Genomic DNA, 17,243 nt, shown 5'->3' on the forward strand with positions numbered 1-17,243 from the left:
TATTTTAAGTCGACATGAAATAAATCATTCACCATGCAGAAAGGTCAAAGTTCAAGTCTAAAGTGGCCCTTGTGGTTGTGCTGCACTTTACCGCACAGTAAAATGAAATCCGAAACTTTGCAAAGCAATATAAATAATCAATACAAATAAGTATTAAATGGCTGACCAAAGGCCTTGTTTTACATGTATGCTGACTACGCTCAGCTCATTTCTATCTATACACTTTCTCTGTTCAGCCGCCAGGTGAATGGCTGCCATACCAAAACTATCTTGCCACTGACACATTCTAAGCCATAAATCCTCATTACATCTTTGACTTAAAAGAACATCAGTAAACTGTGGACGCTTTGGATTTGGAGGTGAAAAAAGCAAAGAGTTTCTTGTAAGCCGCTGCGGTCAGCGTGTTGAGATTTCAGTGCGATGGCATCATAGGTTACAAAATGTACACAAACAAACTCGCATACACATGGCATTAATAAGACGGACATCTGATCTCTGATGCCTCAGAGACAGAAAGTATGTGTGTTACAGAGGGCGAACAGTGGGAGTGTGAATCTGTCGAATTTGCTCCTTTTAGCCATATTCACAAAGAGATGCCAGTCTGTTCAACACGTTCTCAGTAGCTATTAATACACTTTTGCCTATGATCTGCTGACTACCAACCAGATATGATATTTCACATACACTCACTACCATACATATTCAAGCACACAAAAACTGCAGTTTAAAGATTGTTTCATCCATAAAGTTGCATGAGTTTTGTCAAGCCTGCATCTACAGAAAACAGATCACATGGTAGAAATACAGCTTCATGTTGACATTTTTTAAAGTGTGTACGGACCATGAGGATTTCATGTTCACCCACAAATGTGAATGGTACAGGCCTCTTATTTGTGGATATTCAGTCCATCGTAAGTCACCTGGTTTGTGTGGCTGGTGAACAAATCAAATGCATCAAAATCAGAACAAATAAACATAGTTACTCTCCATTAAGGATTCTCTGCTCACTCGTTTTCACTATCAAGATCACTATGGTGAAGCAGAAGCCTGCTCGGCTGTTACCACAGTATCCTGGCTGAGTGCCTGGCTGGTATGATAAGGAGATAAAAAGGAGTGATGGGGAGAGAGATAAAGAGAGAGGGAGAGGGGGAACTAACAGTCTGCAGGCACCCAGTCCGGAAACCCAAAGCGGGCAACAGTTACCCAGCACATCCCCTTAAAGCTGAAAACACTCATGCACACATACACTTTCTCTCTTACCACATATTTTTGCATAGTGCACATAGTGGAGAAAAGCTTGTGTGCATTTGTCCCCAAGGAACTTTCACCATCTACATATTTGTTTTAGAAGCAAACCATGCTAAAATATAAAAAGCTTCTTAATGTAAAGCAATCACTGACATATTGTATTTTTAGCATCTAAATACGATGACATGTACCTGTATTTCTCATTATTCATGCTAATCAGGCAGATCATACATAGATATTAGGCCTAAAGTAGTCATTAGGCTGTGTGTTGAGCATGTTGTCTTGGTTCAACTCGAGTGCCATGATTCAGAAAGCTGAAAATGGCCAGAAGATGGCGGCTTTGAGTTAAAAATGACTGAAAATCTCATCTCCAGCCTTTTTGTTTTGATTGAAGCAAGATAAAGGTGTCATCTCAGTAGCTTCTTATTAAAAGTCCATTGTGGGTTAAAATAAATGTATTTTAAGTATCGCCTAATGCAATTATGAATACAAAAACAGCCTGAGATCCAGTATTTGAGTTGCTCATGTCCCCATCGCTCACTAAAACACTAAAATTTTTGTTTCTTTGTACAAAATCAAAACACACTCATACATGTTTTTCAATATGGCACTACACTAATGGATAGCAGTGATTTTGCTCGTTATCTTGTCGGTTTTAAATCTTTAAAAATCTAATTTTACCAGAGAGACCTATTTTCATACTGATTTAAGGCTATAAACATTCAACTGAATGTCAAAATAAAGTTGCAGTGTGACATCAATTATGAAATATCTAGTAATTTGCTCATTAGCACATGATACGAACAGGAAACTCCATGATAGCGCTTCCCAACTATGAATAAAAAGATGCTGGAATTTAGCTTTGGGCCTTTAGGGTGAACTACTAACTTGCTAGCATCACAAAATACACCTGACACCATCTCTAAAATATTTTATACAGGGAAACATTCTTAGTATATTCACAATTAATACATTAAGATTGAAATATATGCTAATTTCAGAAGTGTCCTGGCTGAAATCTGAAGCATCAGCTCTAATATCTGTGATGTTGCTCTGATAATTGTCTGCACAGAGTGGATCAGTGACTATAAGGTTTGTGTGCGTAATGAAATTAATTGGTTGCATTGGAAGTGGTTGCACTTAATGAATGTTACGTGAGTAAAAGCAAGTGTCCGTTACAGCACCTGTCCATCTGTGTGAAGAGGGATGTGCATGTGTATGACACACAGACTGCGGTGCACCAGCGCTCCGTTTCATACCGGAATTCAGCCAGCAGCCCTGTATCCTGATGTGGTGAAAACCAGGCCTGCAAGGCCTTCTGGGTATGGGAGGGGGAGAGGGTTATTCACACTACAACATCTTCACACACATTCACTGACATTCACAAACAGATGTACAAAATGTACACACAGACACACACTGAAAGTTCTTATGATTTCCATATTGTCCAAATCAGGACAAAAGCATGGTTTCAGATATCATTAATTTCACAATTGTGTCATAAAAAGTAAATAATAATAATATCAGAAGAATTTATTTATTTTAGAAACTGTAATCTGATTATATACGTGCAATCTGGTTTCATAAAAGATCTTATACTAATATTTTTCTGTACAGAATAAAAAAGTATAAACAGCGCAGGTGTGATTTATAAAAAATAAATAAATAAAAAAAAGCACAGCAAAATCAAGACTGGTAATGACTGTTAATTGATAATTAAAGTAATGACTGGATATACTGTGAACAGTTTAATATTCCTTTCTGGTCTTTTGCCTGAGAAAGTGTGAGAAAGAGAAAAGATGACTGACAGATTGTTACTACAGTATGCTGTTAATACTGCCTTCCTGATTCTCTTTTGCGGAGGAAATGAACGGGCAATTAAGGGATCATGGCTACATTGTTGAGCTTACGCTGTCAAGCGGAGAGAGAGAGAGTGAAAGGAAGGCAAAAAGAATAAGAGCGAGTTCCAGGTTAAAATGTGTTATGAAATCGTAAGATTTGTTTAAACTTGAGCAGATGCTCCATGAGATGCAGAAGGAACACAACAAAAGACTGCACAATGGAGCACTTGGTCATCCTGGTGAGCTGTCTCCATAATAAATGTATACTGGAAATTATTCAGTGCTGCTTATTACCCTCTTGAGCAACATTCACCAGGTTCTGATTATGGAGAGAAAAGATTGTTTTCTATACAAAAAAACATGCAAACCAAATTAAAAAAAAATGTTGTTAAAATTGTTGTTCCTTAAATCACTGTTTGATCATATATGTATACTTCATGGCCATCCAATTTGGCTTCCGGTCTCATCCACGTCCAGCTATTTTTACCTGTACAAAACAGCTTGTTTTGCTGCTTGATATTGCAAATTGATGTGTATTACTATAATATTTTAATGTTTTATCATACTTCTGAGCACACTGGTTTGTAGTGCACTGCAAACAGTTACCTTTACCGCACGTTGTTATTCTTTTCCTTACTAATAGCGGCTAATGAACCGGAAGTCTCGCCCATACGCATACTTCTGCGTTAAGGAATAAGGTGGATACGTAAGAACGAAAATGACATTTAATGTCTTTATGATTTGATGTTCGATGTGGATAAATGTAACATGAAAGAACTAACAATCTCAGCAGGTTTTCTTGTTTCACTGTATTTTTAATTAAATATATAACAAAAGCTTTTAATTTCATGTACAGATTGCGTAAAAGTTACAAAACGACAGTGTTCTCATTTTGAATGGCGCTGTGAAGGAATGCACCCTGTCTGATTCCCTTTCACTCTCTCTCTCTCTCTCTCTCTCTCTCATCAAAGTGATGGAAAGATCTTATGAGAGTCAGGGTAGGTGGTCAGCGGTTTCGTGTTGTCACTGACCGCGTACGAGACGTATCTGCCGAGACAGACAATACGCGCACGCTGGCCAGAAACTTATTCCCTGAATAATTAAAGATCGGGAGAAGTCGATGGAGGACGTTGCATTGCTTCGTAGAGGGAAACAAAGAATACTCACCTCACCTGGAGCATGCAGGTTTCTTCGGGGGCTACTTCAACATCAGTTTAATAAACACCGATTTAATATTCTTAAGAAATGCAATCAATTTCAGTGGCAACACAATGGGTCTGTATTATCTGATGTATCGTTTAAATATAATTTTAAATATTAATTTATATAAATATTATAAATGTGTACAAATTATTTTATTTTTTCGTAGTGTAAACATGCATCGTTCTCTGGAAGCATTAACAATCAAACCATCAGGATGCTGCTGTGTGAAATGAGGAATATGTACTAGCAACGAAAGGAATGGATAAAGACAAGCAGGGTGTAAATTGGAGTTTCAGGTGTCAAACTGGAAAAAAGGCGAATTCTAATTGGCTAGAAAATCACTTATGCTGACGAGAGGAGTCCGCCCTCGGTCTCAGCCTCATATACAACTCTTTTGCACGCTGGTTTTTGATTAGTCGCTTGTGTGACTACCTGTGGTGATCATCCTGACGCTTATCTTCGTAGGCACGAGTGCCTTTTGAACCGTGGCGCGTGTCATGGAGTGATGAGATAACAAGCGTTACTCTTATTGGACTATTTTTTTCAACCTCTGCTTTTCTCCTAACGTAAAGAATTTGGTTTCGAGCATTATGTGAGGATCTACCTCAGTGTATACCAACACATATAGCTGAGGTAATAAGCTGTGGTGGTATTTTTTGCGGTATTTGCGCAGCCCCTTAAAAGTGGGGAGGTGTCACACCGCCGGTGACTTCAACCGCTCAAGTCACACGACAGACACGCGAACTCCTGTCTTAAAATTTTATTTTATAGTCATTTAACTTTACGTTGTCATAGGTGTACTTCACCCTTTAGGCTTATTAAGACATTCAAGGAAAAAAACACTTGGGGAAAAAACATACACGCTGGATAAACTTGAAAGAACTTTTTTTAAAAAGGTTAAGTTTTGTTTTTTAACCACACACGAATATTTGCATCCCGGTCATACGGGAAAGCATCTACAGATGATGGAGCTCTCAGCAGAACCCCGATGGATGATGCATGCTCATCATTCAGCCTTAATGGGTACCTCAGATTCGGTGTCTCCGCATGCTGGTTTAGGACATCATTCGGGATATATGGAGCCGGGTACACCATTATTACCACCAGATGAGGTGGATGTATTTCTCAGTCATTTGGACTCTCAAGGAAACCCCTATTATCACACACACGGGTCCCACTCTCATACTCGTGCACGAATGTCTTACAGTCAAACGCATGGTGAGTAGGCCTGGAGCTGTCTGTTAATTTTTTTTATTCATTGCTATTATTATTACTTTATTGTCAGTGCAACTTCTATGGCGCAATTTTTAGATCAAAGGAAAGGCGTTTACTGCATCACTTTTGTTCTAAAACTATCGGTCATATTTATTGGGTTACAACAGCCTATAGTGCCAAACCGTTTTAATTTTCCAAAGTTATCAGATCCTACTTGGAGATGCTTTTATAGATGTTGTTATAGTTGTTATTATTATTAATAATAAATAATGTTATGGTAGTGTATGTGATATCAGTTTCAACAAACACAAGCTCGAATTCAATTTGAGGCTCTTAACATTTGGGTTGGAGTTTGAGGTTACGCATGATATCTCACTGTAATTGTGCTATTAACTATTAACAAAGTGTATTTACAAATATCAAAAACTGAACACATTTACAACGATTATTATTTTTATATTGTACATTTAAAATATATTAGGCACATATTGTATTATATTAATAGATTGTATCAGATTGTGTTTTATAACGAAGGTATAAATTTAAGTAGTAGGCTAAGAAACAAAAACCATGAACCATGTTACACAGGTTCGTTTGGCGGAAATTAAAATAACATCTAACATCGAGAAAAATATAATACTAATGAGATATTAATTCTAATTTCAGTTATAGTAATTGGTTCGCTTGTGCAATGAAAAATCTGGCCTCCCACAACAAGCCTTAATTTGTCAATCACTTTTGAAAGTTTCGAAAAAAAATTTCGAGCTTCCTCATTTGGGTTTATTTTTTTATCTTTTTAAATTATGTATTTATTTTACAATATGGTTAAACGCTGATAATTTTTTTAATCGAACTGACTTTTAACAATGCACGTGTTTGTACTTTTTTCCCGTTTTTGGCAGCGCGGCTTACGGGTGGCTCAATGTGTCGACCTCACCTTATCCACACTCAAGGTCTTTCTATAGTGGACAACAGCAAATCGACCTTCTCGGCGACCCAGCACCACAGCACATGGACCGTCAGCCACCTGGGCAAAGCGGTTCTGCATTCAGCAGGCGCCGAAAACTCAAACAACCTGTACACGGGCACCGGTACGCCCGGCCCAGGTTCGATGCCATGCCTGTCAATGACGCAACACTGCAGCCCTCAGCTCTACTGCCTGCCCCCTACTCCACCCAAAGATGCGTCCCCTGACCCTGCATGTACTTCTGTGAGGGACGCTGGGAAGTACCATCTCCATCTGGTCGACGGGATGAAGATGGAGTGCACCAGTCCAATCCGTGGAAATCTGGCCCAAACTACAACTCCTGTACCTTCATATTCTGATTACGCTTTATCTGGAGCGCACGATTACCCGGGCAGCGTGTTTCATTCCAGAGGTCTGCTCGGGAGCAGCGGCAACATGACGTCAAAATGCAAAAGCAAAAGCCGCGCTTTCTCAGGTAAGTTCAGAGTTCGTAGTTCAAAAGAACACTGGGAAAAGGTTAATTGTCTAACTTTAAACATCCAGTAGCTAAATGAACCGAACATCTAGTGCTCATGCAATAGTGTAATTTCATTAGCCTAAGTACAGTAAGTAAGTATAATGAACATCTAATTTTATAAGAATTTTATGTAGCAGTTAAATACTCACTGATGTTGCTATATAAATTATAAATACATGTAACATACACACTGTAATGTGTAGCATAACTTTGTTTCAGTAGGTGCAGTTTATGCATCTGGACTAAAATAAAGCTAAATGCACTTTACTAAAATATAAAACAATATATACAATATTAATATCTAAAAATAATTTGTAGAAGTAATGTGACCATATAAAAGAATAGATTTTACAACATACATGCAGAAACGTTTTTTTTGGCACAGTATTCATAATTAGACTAAAAACATAATTTGGATTTTTAGTATTTTAATTATTTAAAATGGCATGAATAATAATAATTATATAAGTTGTTTTGCAAAATAGTTGCAAGTGTACTGTATTTACTTTGGGCTGTTAAATGGTTAATGCACTAATGCACAATTTTATAACTTAAAAAGTTAATCGCTTTTAATTAATGCAGTCAGTGTAATAAAAAAAGATGCTTTGCCTGTCAACACTGTTGCTTCCTTTTGGATGCTGTTCATTAGATACCCACCAAATGATGGCACTTATCGGTAGACCCGATCTGTAGGACCGATAAACCCAAAAGTATGAAAGTGTGAATATCTGTAAAACAAATATTAAACTGATTATCTCTATATATAATAAACAACGTCAGCATTTTATCATTTTTAATTTTCTCTCTTAATTTTATGCATCTCTTTTGTGCATAACGTGTGCCTGAAGGTCGTGAATGTGTAAACTGTGGGGCTACGTCAACTCCTCTGTGGCGGAGAGATGGAACGGGTCATTATCTGTGTAATGCATGTGGACTCTATCACAAGATGAACGGCCAGAACCGACCACTCATTAGACCCAAGCGCCGACTGGTAAGTGCCACACACATACGTAAACACAGCTTTACATAAACACAGTTCAAAATACAAATGCTACTCTAATAGACAAATGAAACCTGAAACCTGTCAAATGAAACCTAACACTGAGTTCATCTGTACATATGATCAATTTATGTTGTATTGTTTCACTGTGCCCGTGTAATGCACTGACGGAGAATGTGTACAGACAATGAGGCAAGAAGGAGAGACAAAGAGAGAAAGCCATGTGTCTGGGTGTGTGTAATGGACCATATGAGTTTCCATGGCCCTATTGATGGGTTTAAATAGCAAGTAATTAATTAGAATTCATTAACATGAATAAGTGTAAACTTGACTAGAAATCAGATACTACTTGTATTCCTGGCAGGCGTATCATTTTACCTTATTTTGTGTATTCCATGATTGTAATGTAAAAAATTCCTCTACACCAAATATACTTTTATGCTGAAGAATTTCAGGATTATGAAATGTCAGCATTTTATAAATAAGAGGACACACACTCATGAAAGTCCAATGTAATAGTTAAGCACAGAGCAGATGCAGAACTACCGTCACTGAAGGGAAACGTAATAAATCAGCTTGAAAGTGACTGCGTCGGTGTATTTTGTGTGACCCCCCATTTAGAGCGTATTAGCTGTAAATTAGGCTGACTAGCTTCGAGTCTTATTATTTAGTCAGTGTGTGACGAGTGCTTCTGCATCAGCTACAGGTCGTATATTTGAGCAGTGCCTGCAGAGACAGCTCGGTCCATTTGTTTCCTTGGCAGGATGTCTGCCCGGTACCGATAACTTTGTGAGACCCAAAAAACGCTTCCTTTTGTGGTTGTTTTCTTGCTGTATTTTCTTTTGGCATGTTGAGAATCTACTATACCTGTATAGTTATGTGAATTTATGGTGTTTGAGGGTGTACTTCTGTTTGGCATGAGAGTTTGAGAGTCAAGTTAGAGTAAAGATTATTTTTTTGCTTATTAAAATTTTTAATTAAAATTATTTTTATAATACTTAAGCAATGCACATACACTTTTTGCTTACTGTTTAAGACAAAGATCCATTCAGTTTGTTAAAATTGCTCATAAAGTCTTGCGAAAAGAATACTGTAAAGACAGACCAATACAAAGATATCTTAAGATGAAATTGTATTGGTTTGTCAGTTGTGCCTGTGACAGTTAGTGTTGAGAAAAGTTACTTTTAAAAGTAATGTATTACAATATTGCGTTACTCCCTAAAAAAGTAACTGATTGCATTACTTTTGCGTTACTTTTTCTCATCTGGGCTGGGATTGCTTGCTTGTTTTTAATATAAAGTTATAAATGTAAAGCCCTTTCACACCAAAAGTAAAATTAATATAAAGCATTCTGGATTGCAGGGAAAAAAAAATAACAGTCTTCAGCAATATAAAAAAACTAAAGTAATTTTTGCTTATTAGTTTGGATAAATTAGATAATCAAAGGTCAGCAGTTGATGGGAAGTAACTAAGCAATGTGGAAAATAACAGGATGAACAAAAAAATCCCCAATTAGCAAAGCCTGAAGCTATGCAAAATTTGGTCACTCTAGCATTAAAGGTGAAATAGCAGTAAATTAAATAATGAAATCTAAAAAATATATTGATATATAAAAAGGTTATTAATTAAATTATTTAATAAATGTATATTTTTCTCCTATGCAGAGTATCTTATTACCCATTATAAACATTAAAACATACTGAAAGACTGATGAATGGAGCCATGATTAGACCCACAGCAATAATATGAAGATTGCTGGTCCAAATCCTGTGTGGAATGTCAGAAAATGTAGGCAAGCATATGCTCTGTCCTGTACATTTGGACATAGGCTGGCTCACAAAGACATACAGAAACCTTATACATAAATATACAGAATAAAATTACTATTACCAGTGTTAGAAGTAACGCTTTACAAGTAATGCTTACGTAATCAAATGACTTTTTTCTCAAGTAACTACTAAAATAATGCATTACTTTTTCAAATAAGTTACACTGTAAAAAAAAAAAAAAAAAAAAAAAAAAAAAAAGAAAAATTATGGTTAAAAAACAGCAGCTGTGGTTTCCAGAATTTTATCGTAAAAATATGGTAGCAACGTTTTAGGTTTTACAGTTTTACCTTAAATTCACATCACATTTAAATACTGTAATTTCATTAACTGATAAAATGTTAACATGCCAACCTATTGAAGTACTGAAATGTGTTTTGTACCTTTGTAATACACTGATAACCACCAAAAGCAGGTGGTGATGAGAAAGTCACATGATCAACCAAAGCCCATCACGAGCAGCTTTTAAATATTAACATATATAGAAAGTGCACAGTGTCATTCATACAAACACTAAACATTATCATGGTAACACACATGAAACTGAAATAATGCAATAAACCTTAATTTAACAACATTAGATGTAACATATTACAACCCTAATGTACCAAACTGATAAGAAAAAACTAAGAAAAAACAGTTATTTCAACAAAAAAACATAAAATTTGAAATTTAACGCAGGGAATTCTGGTAATGTCATTTGTATGCAATGTCCAATACAGTTTTTCACTGTATATAGTAAGGGAACTTACCGTGAACCGCATTTTTACAGTCTTTTACTGTTAAGTTCACAGTCCTTTTTTAAAACTGTAGGTGTTTTCATATTTATTTCTATGTGTTTTTTATGTTGCAGTCAGCATCTAGACGAGCAGGCACCTGTTGTGCAAACTGCCAGACTGGGACCACCACACTTTGGAGACGTAATGCCAATGGAGAACCCGTCTGTAATGCCTGTGGTCTATACTACAAACTACATAATGTGAGTAAATATAAGCCTTGCTAAAACACTTCATATATACAGACTACAACAAAATGAATGACAGAGTAAGATTTCTGCTTAGATATATGTTCAGTTTCCACTTTTAAGGGGTTTATATCCATTGTTTGCAAATGATCTAGTTTGAATATGCTGAATATGCTAGTCTATCCTCCTACTATTTAAAACATTAAATAGCATTTTTATTGTATAAATGGTTTATAGTGTGTCTATCTGTGTTTGTGCATTCAGGTGAACCGTCCACTTACTATGAAGAAAGATGGGATTCAGACACGCAATAGGAAAATGTCAGGCAAACCTAAGAAGAGGAGAGGAGAACACTTTCAGCAATTTGACAGTTGTGTGCACGACAAACCATCCACCTTCAGTCACGTGGCCAACATCCCCCACCCCTTTAATATGACTCAACCAATACAATTACATCCTGCATTCAGTCACAGCAGCTTAGTCACCGCTATAGGCTGAAAGACACTTGTAGAAGATACCATACTTCATGAGCAGTAACTGCATTCTTCTGTTTTAATGTTCAGGTCAAGGACATTTTATTAATATTTCAGGCTTAGGCTCAAATATTCATTATGCAAATCTAAAAATTCTATTCATTCTTGATTTTAAAAGTTGCACTTTATTTCTGAAATGTGATTTAAACCAACCCAGAATCCGACTGTAGTACTCCAAGAGTTTAATTAATTTGCCAGCTTATCATTAATAATAAACATCCCCTATTTATTCAAATATAATCAAAATTCCAAAATGTTTATGCCTGTTTATGTCATCTATAGCACTGCACTGTATCTTATGTAACTGTGAAGTAGAAAGAAAAAACCCTGCATTTTAAAAATTATAATATAAACCAAATATTTAGGACTGTCCCTAAACCATTTGTAATTATATAACTAATTCTTTAATTTATTTTTCTTTGTTTTTATTTTTCAAGCTTTTTATATGAACTAGTATCAACATCAATAGTATCAGTTTCTGTACACACATGCATTAATACATAAAAAACACTTTTTTTACTGTGTACTTATTTTAATTTTTAGTTAATAAATGATTTAAACACAGTGCTTTTTATGTGAGTTCTTGTCTTGTTTGCAGAAACGTTCAAATTGAGATGTTCAAACATACATAAACAAATTCAAAACACACGTGTGGCCTTACACTCCTGTGCGCTTGCAAACACTTATCAGCATGCTGACTGGACCGAAGCGGTGAATGAAGAGCAGGACTCTAGAGAGACAAGAGGAAATGGAGAGATGAGATAAAGATGAAAGAGCAGAGAAAGTCTTCAGGGTTTGTTTTAGGAGATCTGGAAAAGACCAGCCTTTTGTCATTACAATCTCTGCTACTTTATGAGTTATACATTATGTCTGGTGCTTAGATTCCAGTATGTTACAAAAGTATGTGCAGCGTGGAAATACCTCAGGCCTTTTGTTTGAAATCACTTCCCTAAACTGCAATTCAGGAAATAATTGTATATTCTGGATTTTTAAAAAAAAATGTAAATCCACATGGCTGGAATGGTGCAATACATGACCACAAGATACATGGCTTGATTATATGAAGTATAACTCATTACACTAACTGAACAGTAATATTAAACAAGACAAGTAAAACAAATAATTTTTATAATTTTGTAAAAAAAAATATCTATAGAGAACAAGTTGTATTGATTTACAGATCATTTTATATATTAAATAAATGTATAGATAATATATAAAAATTAAATGTATAAATACATTTGTTTTATGCACTTACTAAATTATCTGATCAAACTTAAACAAAATCTAATCTACTTATTATTGTAATGTCAAATTAGATGCAACAGTTTAACAGTTATAATCAAATTCTCAAATACAATTTACTTTTTTCTTTCTGCATGCTTAACTTTTTAGAGTGTATTTCTACTGCAAGTTTTTAATTTTTTATTTTCTAGCTCAGAATAAATTTCCATGGGATATGAAGTTGAAGAAATCTAAGAGATTGTATCTCTGATTCTTGGAATACTGTCGTTCTTTCACCTGTCAGTCTTTCTTCACTCTTCAATCAAAATTCAGCGCTGCCATCATAGGAGTAAAATATATTAAAATAGAAAAAGCTATTTAAAAAAGTAATAATATTTCACAATATTTTGATTGCGTAAACTTAACTATGGTTAAAAAAAAAAAAAAAAAACATCTTACCAACCCTAAATCTTTTAACCACCAGTGTGTATATAGTACTCAACTTTTGAAATGGATCAAAATAGTTTATCAAAGGTGTCCTAAGACAAGAATAAGGTATTGTTTTGGTTTTAGGACAACTTTGATTGAAAGATTTTGATCCACTTCAAATGTTGACTACTGTATAACATATTTTTACTGTATATATATTTAACAGCATTAGCATACTATGTTTGTACAGTCTGACCTAACAGATGTAGCTGTTTGCAAACATTCAGTCCGAAAACTGGGACACAACACAACCCTCCCATATAACAGGCCAAGTCGCATTCAACCCCTTTCAGTCTGTCTTTTCTTTTCTTCTCCTTATCTTCCTGTATAGCAGGTAAATTAATTCATCCTCTGTCTCAGAACAATCACTTATTTTAAATGACAAACCAACTGTGAGCGCTCAGTTGCCCTCTCCAGGGACCGTTTGTGTGGTGTGAGGTGGTTTGTGTGAGAGTGTGTATGTGTATTACTGCCGTCCTCCTAGAACAGGGTAACAGATCTGCTTACTTCTCTTTCCCTCCTCTCTTTCCCTACTCTTTTATTTTCCCTGTCCTAGTGGTTTTGTCCTGAGAGAAACCTTAGAGGCAGGAAAGTAGGCCGGAGGCAGGAGGGGATTGAGTCTAAATACACAGTTACAAGTTACCGGGCTCAATAACAGTAAATACAGATATAGTCATTAAATCAGGAGGCTATTATCAAATTATGCCACATATTGGAGGCTTCAATATGTAAAACTGCAAATGTTTACATGTCTAATGAGATGAATTTTAAGCAGAAATGAATACACTATATAAAGCTGTATATATGAATGTAGGGCCCTATGATTTCTGATGCGGAAAATGTGGTATCCAGTCATAAAAATGGAATTTAGGCCTACTGTGTAACGTTGAATGTCACAGAATTTGTCAAATTTTGGATGTATAAATTAAAAGTAGGTAAGTACACTTAAATCAAAATGTGATATGGAGTAGTGTCTGTGAATATTAAGCTGCAAAAATACTATTTAAATATGAATCCTGCATTTCTGCGTGTTTCTGTGTGAATGAATGGCGCAGATGAGCCGTTTCATTTACTACGCACATACTGAAGCGCGGGTGACGCTCACAGTGTTTTCAGCCTTAATATACGAGTACATGAACACAAACATAATGTCTAGAATAGCTCTGAGAGTCATTTCATGAGCATTTTACCCTTTCTTTTTAGAAAAACTAAAGTCATATGCAGGGTTGGCAGGTTTTCACTACAAAACCAGCCCAACTGCTCCTCAAAAGTAGTCCAATCACATTTCGACGGGGCGTACAAATTGCGTTTTAAAGGGGATAAAATACATGTTTTTTGGTAGGGTCCCCCATGGTACAATTCGCATGCCAGAGCCTAAATATAATGTTATTGGAGTCGCTTCTACCCACGGACGTGAAAAACAACTCGCGGCAACAGTGTTAAAGTAGCCCAAATCTGTGGGAAAACTGTGGACTTGGCAACACTGGTCATATCATATACAAACAGAAAATTAAAGATCTTCACAGCAACCCTTCGAAATAAAAGTTTGATTTAACTTGAGGAAACGGTGACAGAAAGATATTACTTAATGCAATTATAGTACTACTACTACTACTATTATTATTAAAATATTATTCTTTAAGGAATATTTACCAGAAAAATTATTTAGCAGAATTATTTTACCAGAAAAATTTAAATACACACTGTATTTCTGAAAAAAAAAAAAAAAAAAAAAAAAAAAAAAAAATAATAATAATAAATTATTTTTTTTTACAAAATTAATTAGTGATGTTTTTGATTATTAAAATGTAAAAAATAAAACATACTTTATATGGCCTTTAAAATGTCATTTTTGTTAAACTTGTAGAAGTTTTATGATTTCAATTAATTAGACATGTTTTTAATAATTTTTAAACATAATATTTTTAACCATTTTAACCATTAAAACAGAGTCTAGAAAAACGGGAAATGGAAAAAATGGAATCCAGAAAAAATAAAAATGGAAAAAACAGAATTTGGGAAAAAATAAATTTTATTTTAAAGGTTTTTACAGATTTTATTATTAATATCCCTATAAATGTAATTTATATATGCATTTAAATTGCTTTTTGTAAATTAAAATATCATTTTAAACATTTATTTGCTTCAAAATTCAGTCAGTGACCAAATTCATGATCAAAAGTCACAGAATTAAACTCAAATTCTATTAAACCTCTATGGAAAGTCTGTGCCAGAAGAATACAGAAAGCAAGGTTATTTATTTTCTTGAAGAGAAGCTTTAGAATAAAAAATATTGATAAATAAACATGATGAACAACAAATAAGCATGAAGCCAATGAGAAAGTTAGGTTGAAACACATACACAAAGAGTCTGTGAGGACAGAGCTGTGTAGGGAAGGAAAAATGTCAAAAATGAGAAAAAAAAGAGCAGGCCGGCTATAGATTTAAGATAAGTTGGCTGACAGACAAATATTCGTAAAATATGCAGAAAGAAAGAAAGAAAGAAAGAAGATACAGATTTATAGAATCTACTGATACTTTTGAGAAACCAAATCACGCACAAGCAAAATCTGGACAAACTTTTTAGACAACACAAAGGCTTTCAGTGAGCTGCTATTGTGTTTTTATTGCTGTGATTGAATAAACCCAAAGACTTATGGGTAAAATAGGTCTAACATTGCTACAGTAACCATTGAGCAACAGCTGGGTCATTAGAACATCAACTGTAATTACTAAAAATTACTAAACATTACTAAACATACTGAAACCCACACTATACACCCTTTATGCATACGCATGCTACTCTTAGTATATATATAAATCTACCATATTAAAAAAAAAGTTTGTATATATGCAGATCCAGACATCGCATATGTGCCACAATAATATTTCGGTTTTTAGTGTACATTAAAATGTGTAAGGATGGCAAATGGATTTAAATGGAGAGGTTGAATGTAATGTTTTGATGTTATCGAACTAATTCAAGCCATTAAACACTTTTCTTTGGACCATGTAACCATCATGCTCATGTTATATCCTCTTTTTACCCATCCCACACTTACATTCAGGTAATTGTTTGTTTAGAGACTGTTTCTAATTTAATAGCTGTAATCTAATAGCTGGCTGTTTATCGTTCAAAGATAAGATGGAGGGCCTGCTAATTTTATTAGTCTCTTCAGTAAGGGATGTGGGAGGCTTTTACCGCCCTGCTAATTGGTCCAATGAGTCAGACAGTGGATGAGCGTAACCTGAACTGTTCAAAGCAGAATGACCTCTGGTACTTCCTTTCTTACGGTCTAGCAATTCATATTGAAGTGTCTGTCACTTGTGTCAACAAATTGATCACCAAACATAAAATGACAGTTTGATGCACTCCTAAACAATTGCATGCAAACCTCAAAGGGCAAAGGTCACAATATTTAGCCTTTAACACTTATTGGCGGCACACATCTAAAACAATGACTTGTGCATCTACCACATTACATTTTAAATGTATTTTTAGACTTATGTATCGAACAATATAGACACAGACATAGCGCACAAAATACCTGTGTGACAAAGTTAAGTTCTTCAGTAGACAGTGACAATGCTGTTGACCTGGAAAAAAGTGCAGAAAAAGAAAATATGAGAAAGGGAGGTGTGGGATAAAGGTTGTATAGACATAAAGGCCCAAACAAAGCAAACATAAAGAATAGGTAAGAGAGAACAAAGGGGTGACAGAGATAAAAGAAAGGATGGAAAGTGGGATAATGGACTGGAACAAAGCATCCTTTTGAATGAATGTGTTACATGCCTGTGTTTTTTTGTGGATATGGACCTTCATACTATAAGTGTGTGTTACTTTATGACTCTGTGAAGACAACATACTTCAGCACACAGGGAAACATGATATATATGTGTGAGTAAGCAAGCTGTTTACAATATCTCAGCCTCAAATCACTTCCTAAGTAATAGACCTAAATAAAATATGTTGATGTCAATTCCTGCAAAAGTGAACCTCAGAAGTCAAAAATGAATTAAAACATATAATGCTCTACATGAAAAGTTTATTTGCAAAAACAGATAACTCATGTTTTTTCATTGTGCATTCCAATATTTTGATATAAAGTAAAAATATCTAAAAAATACAGCTAACACAATAAAACACAATAAAAACATGATTTTTGAACATTTTAAAAAATGGAGTTATCTGTCTTAGCAAATAAACTCTTCATAT

General features: G+C 35.0%; 1 protein-coding gene across 1 annotated transcript; it reads left to right on the forward strand.

Annotated features, from left to right (window-relative positions):
• Positions 1–5,160: 5,160 nt before the first annotated feature.
• Positions 5,161–11,631, forward strand: gata2b (GATA binding protein 2b). Its single transcript, XM_051112997.1, has 5 exons — positions 5,161–5,510; positions 6,410–6,949; positions 7,840–7,982; positions 10,671–10,796; positions 11,046–11,631. The coding sequence occupies exons 1-5, from the start codon at positions 5,255–5,257 to the stop codon at positions 11,277–11,279; spliced, it is 1,299 nt and encodes a 432-aa protein (XP_050968954.1). The 5' UTR covers positions 5,161–5,254; the 3' UTR covers positions 11,280–11,631.
• Positions 11,632–17,243: the final 5,612 nt, after the last annotated feature.

Source organism: Labeo rohita, chromosome 6 (assembly GCF_022985175.1).
Source record: "Labeo rohita strain BAU-BD-2019 chromosome 6, IGBB_LRoh.1.0, whole genome shotgun sequence".
Lineage (NCBI taxonomy): Eukaryota > Metazoa > Chordata > Actinopteri > Cypriniformes > Cyprinidae > Labeo > Labeo rohita.

Bases quoted from the DNA above. Each gene is read 5' to 3' on its own strand.
- gata2b (XM_051112997.1), top strand. From the start codon at position 5,255: ATGATGGAGCTCTCAGCAGAACCCCGATGGATGATGCATGCTCATCAT. The intron at 6,950-7,839 runs GTAAGTTCAGAG...GTGTGCCTGAAG, and splicing joins CAAAAGCCGCGCTTTCTCAG to GTCGTGAATGTGTAAACTGT. The intron at 10,797-11,045 runs GTGAGTAAATAT...TTGTGCATTCAG, and splicing joins TATACTACAAACTACATAAT to GTGAACCGTCCACTTACTAT.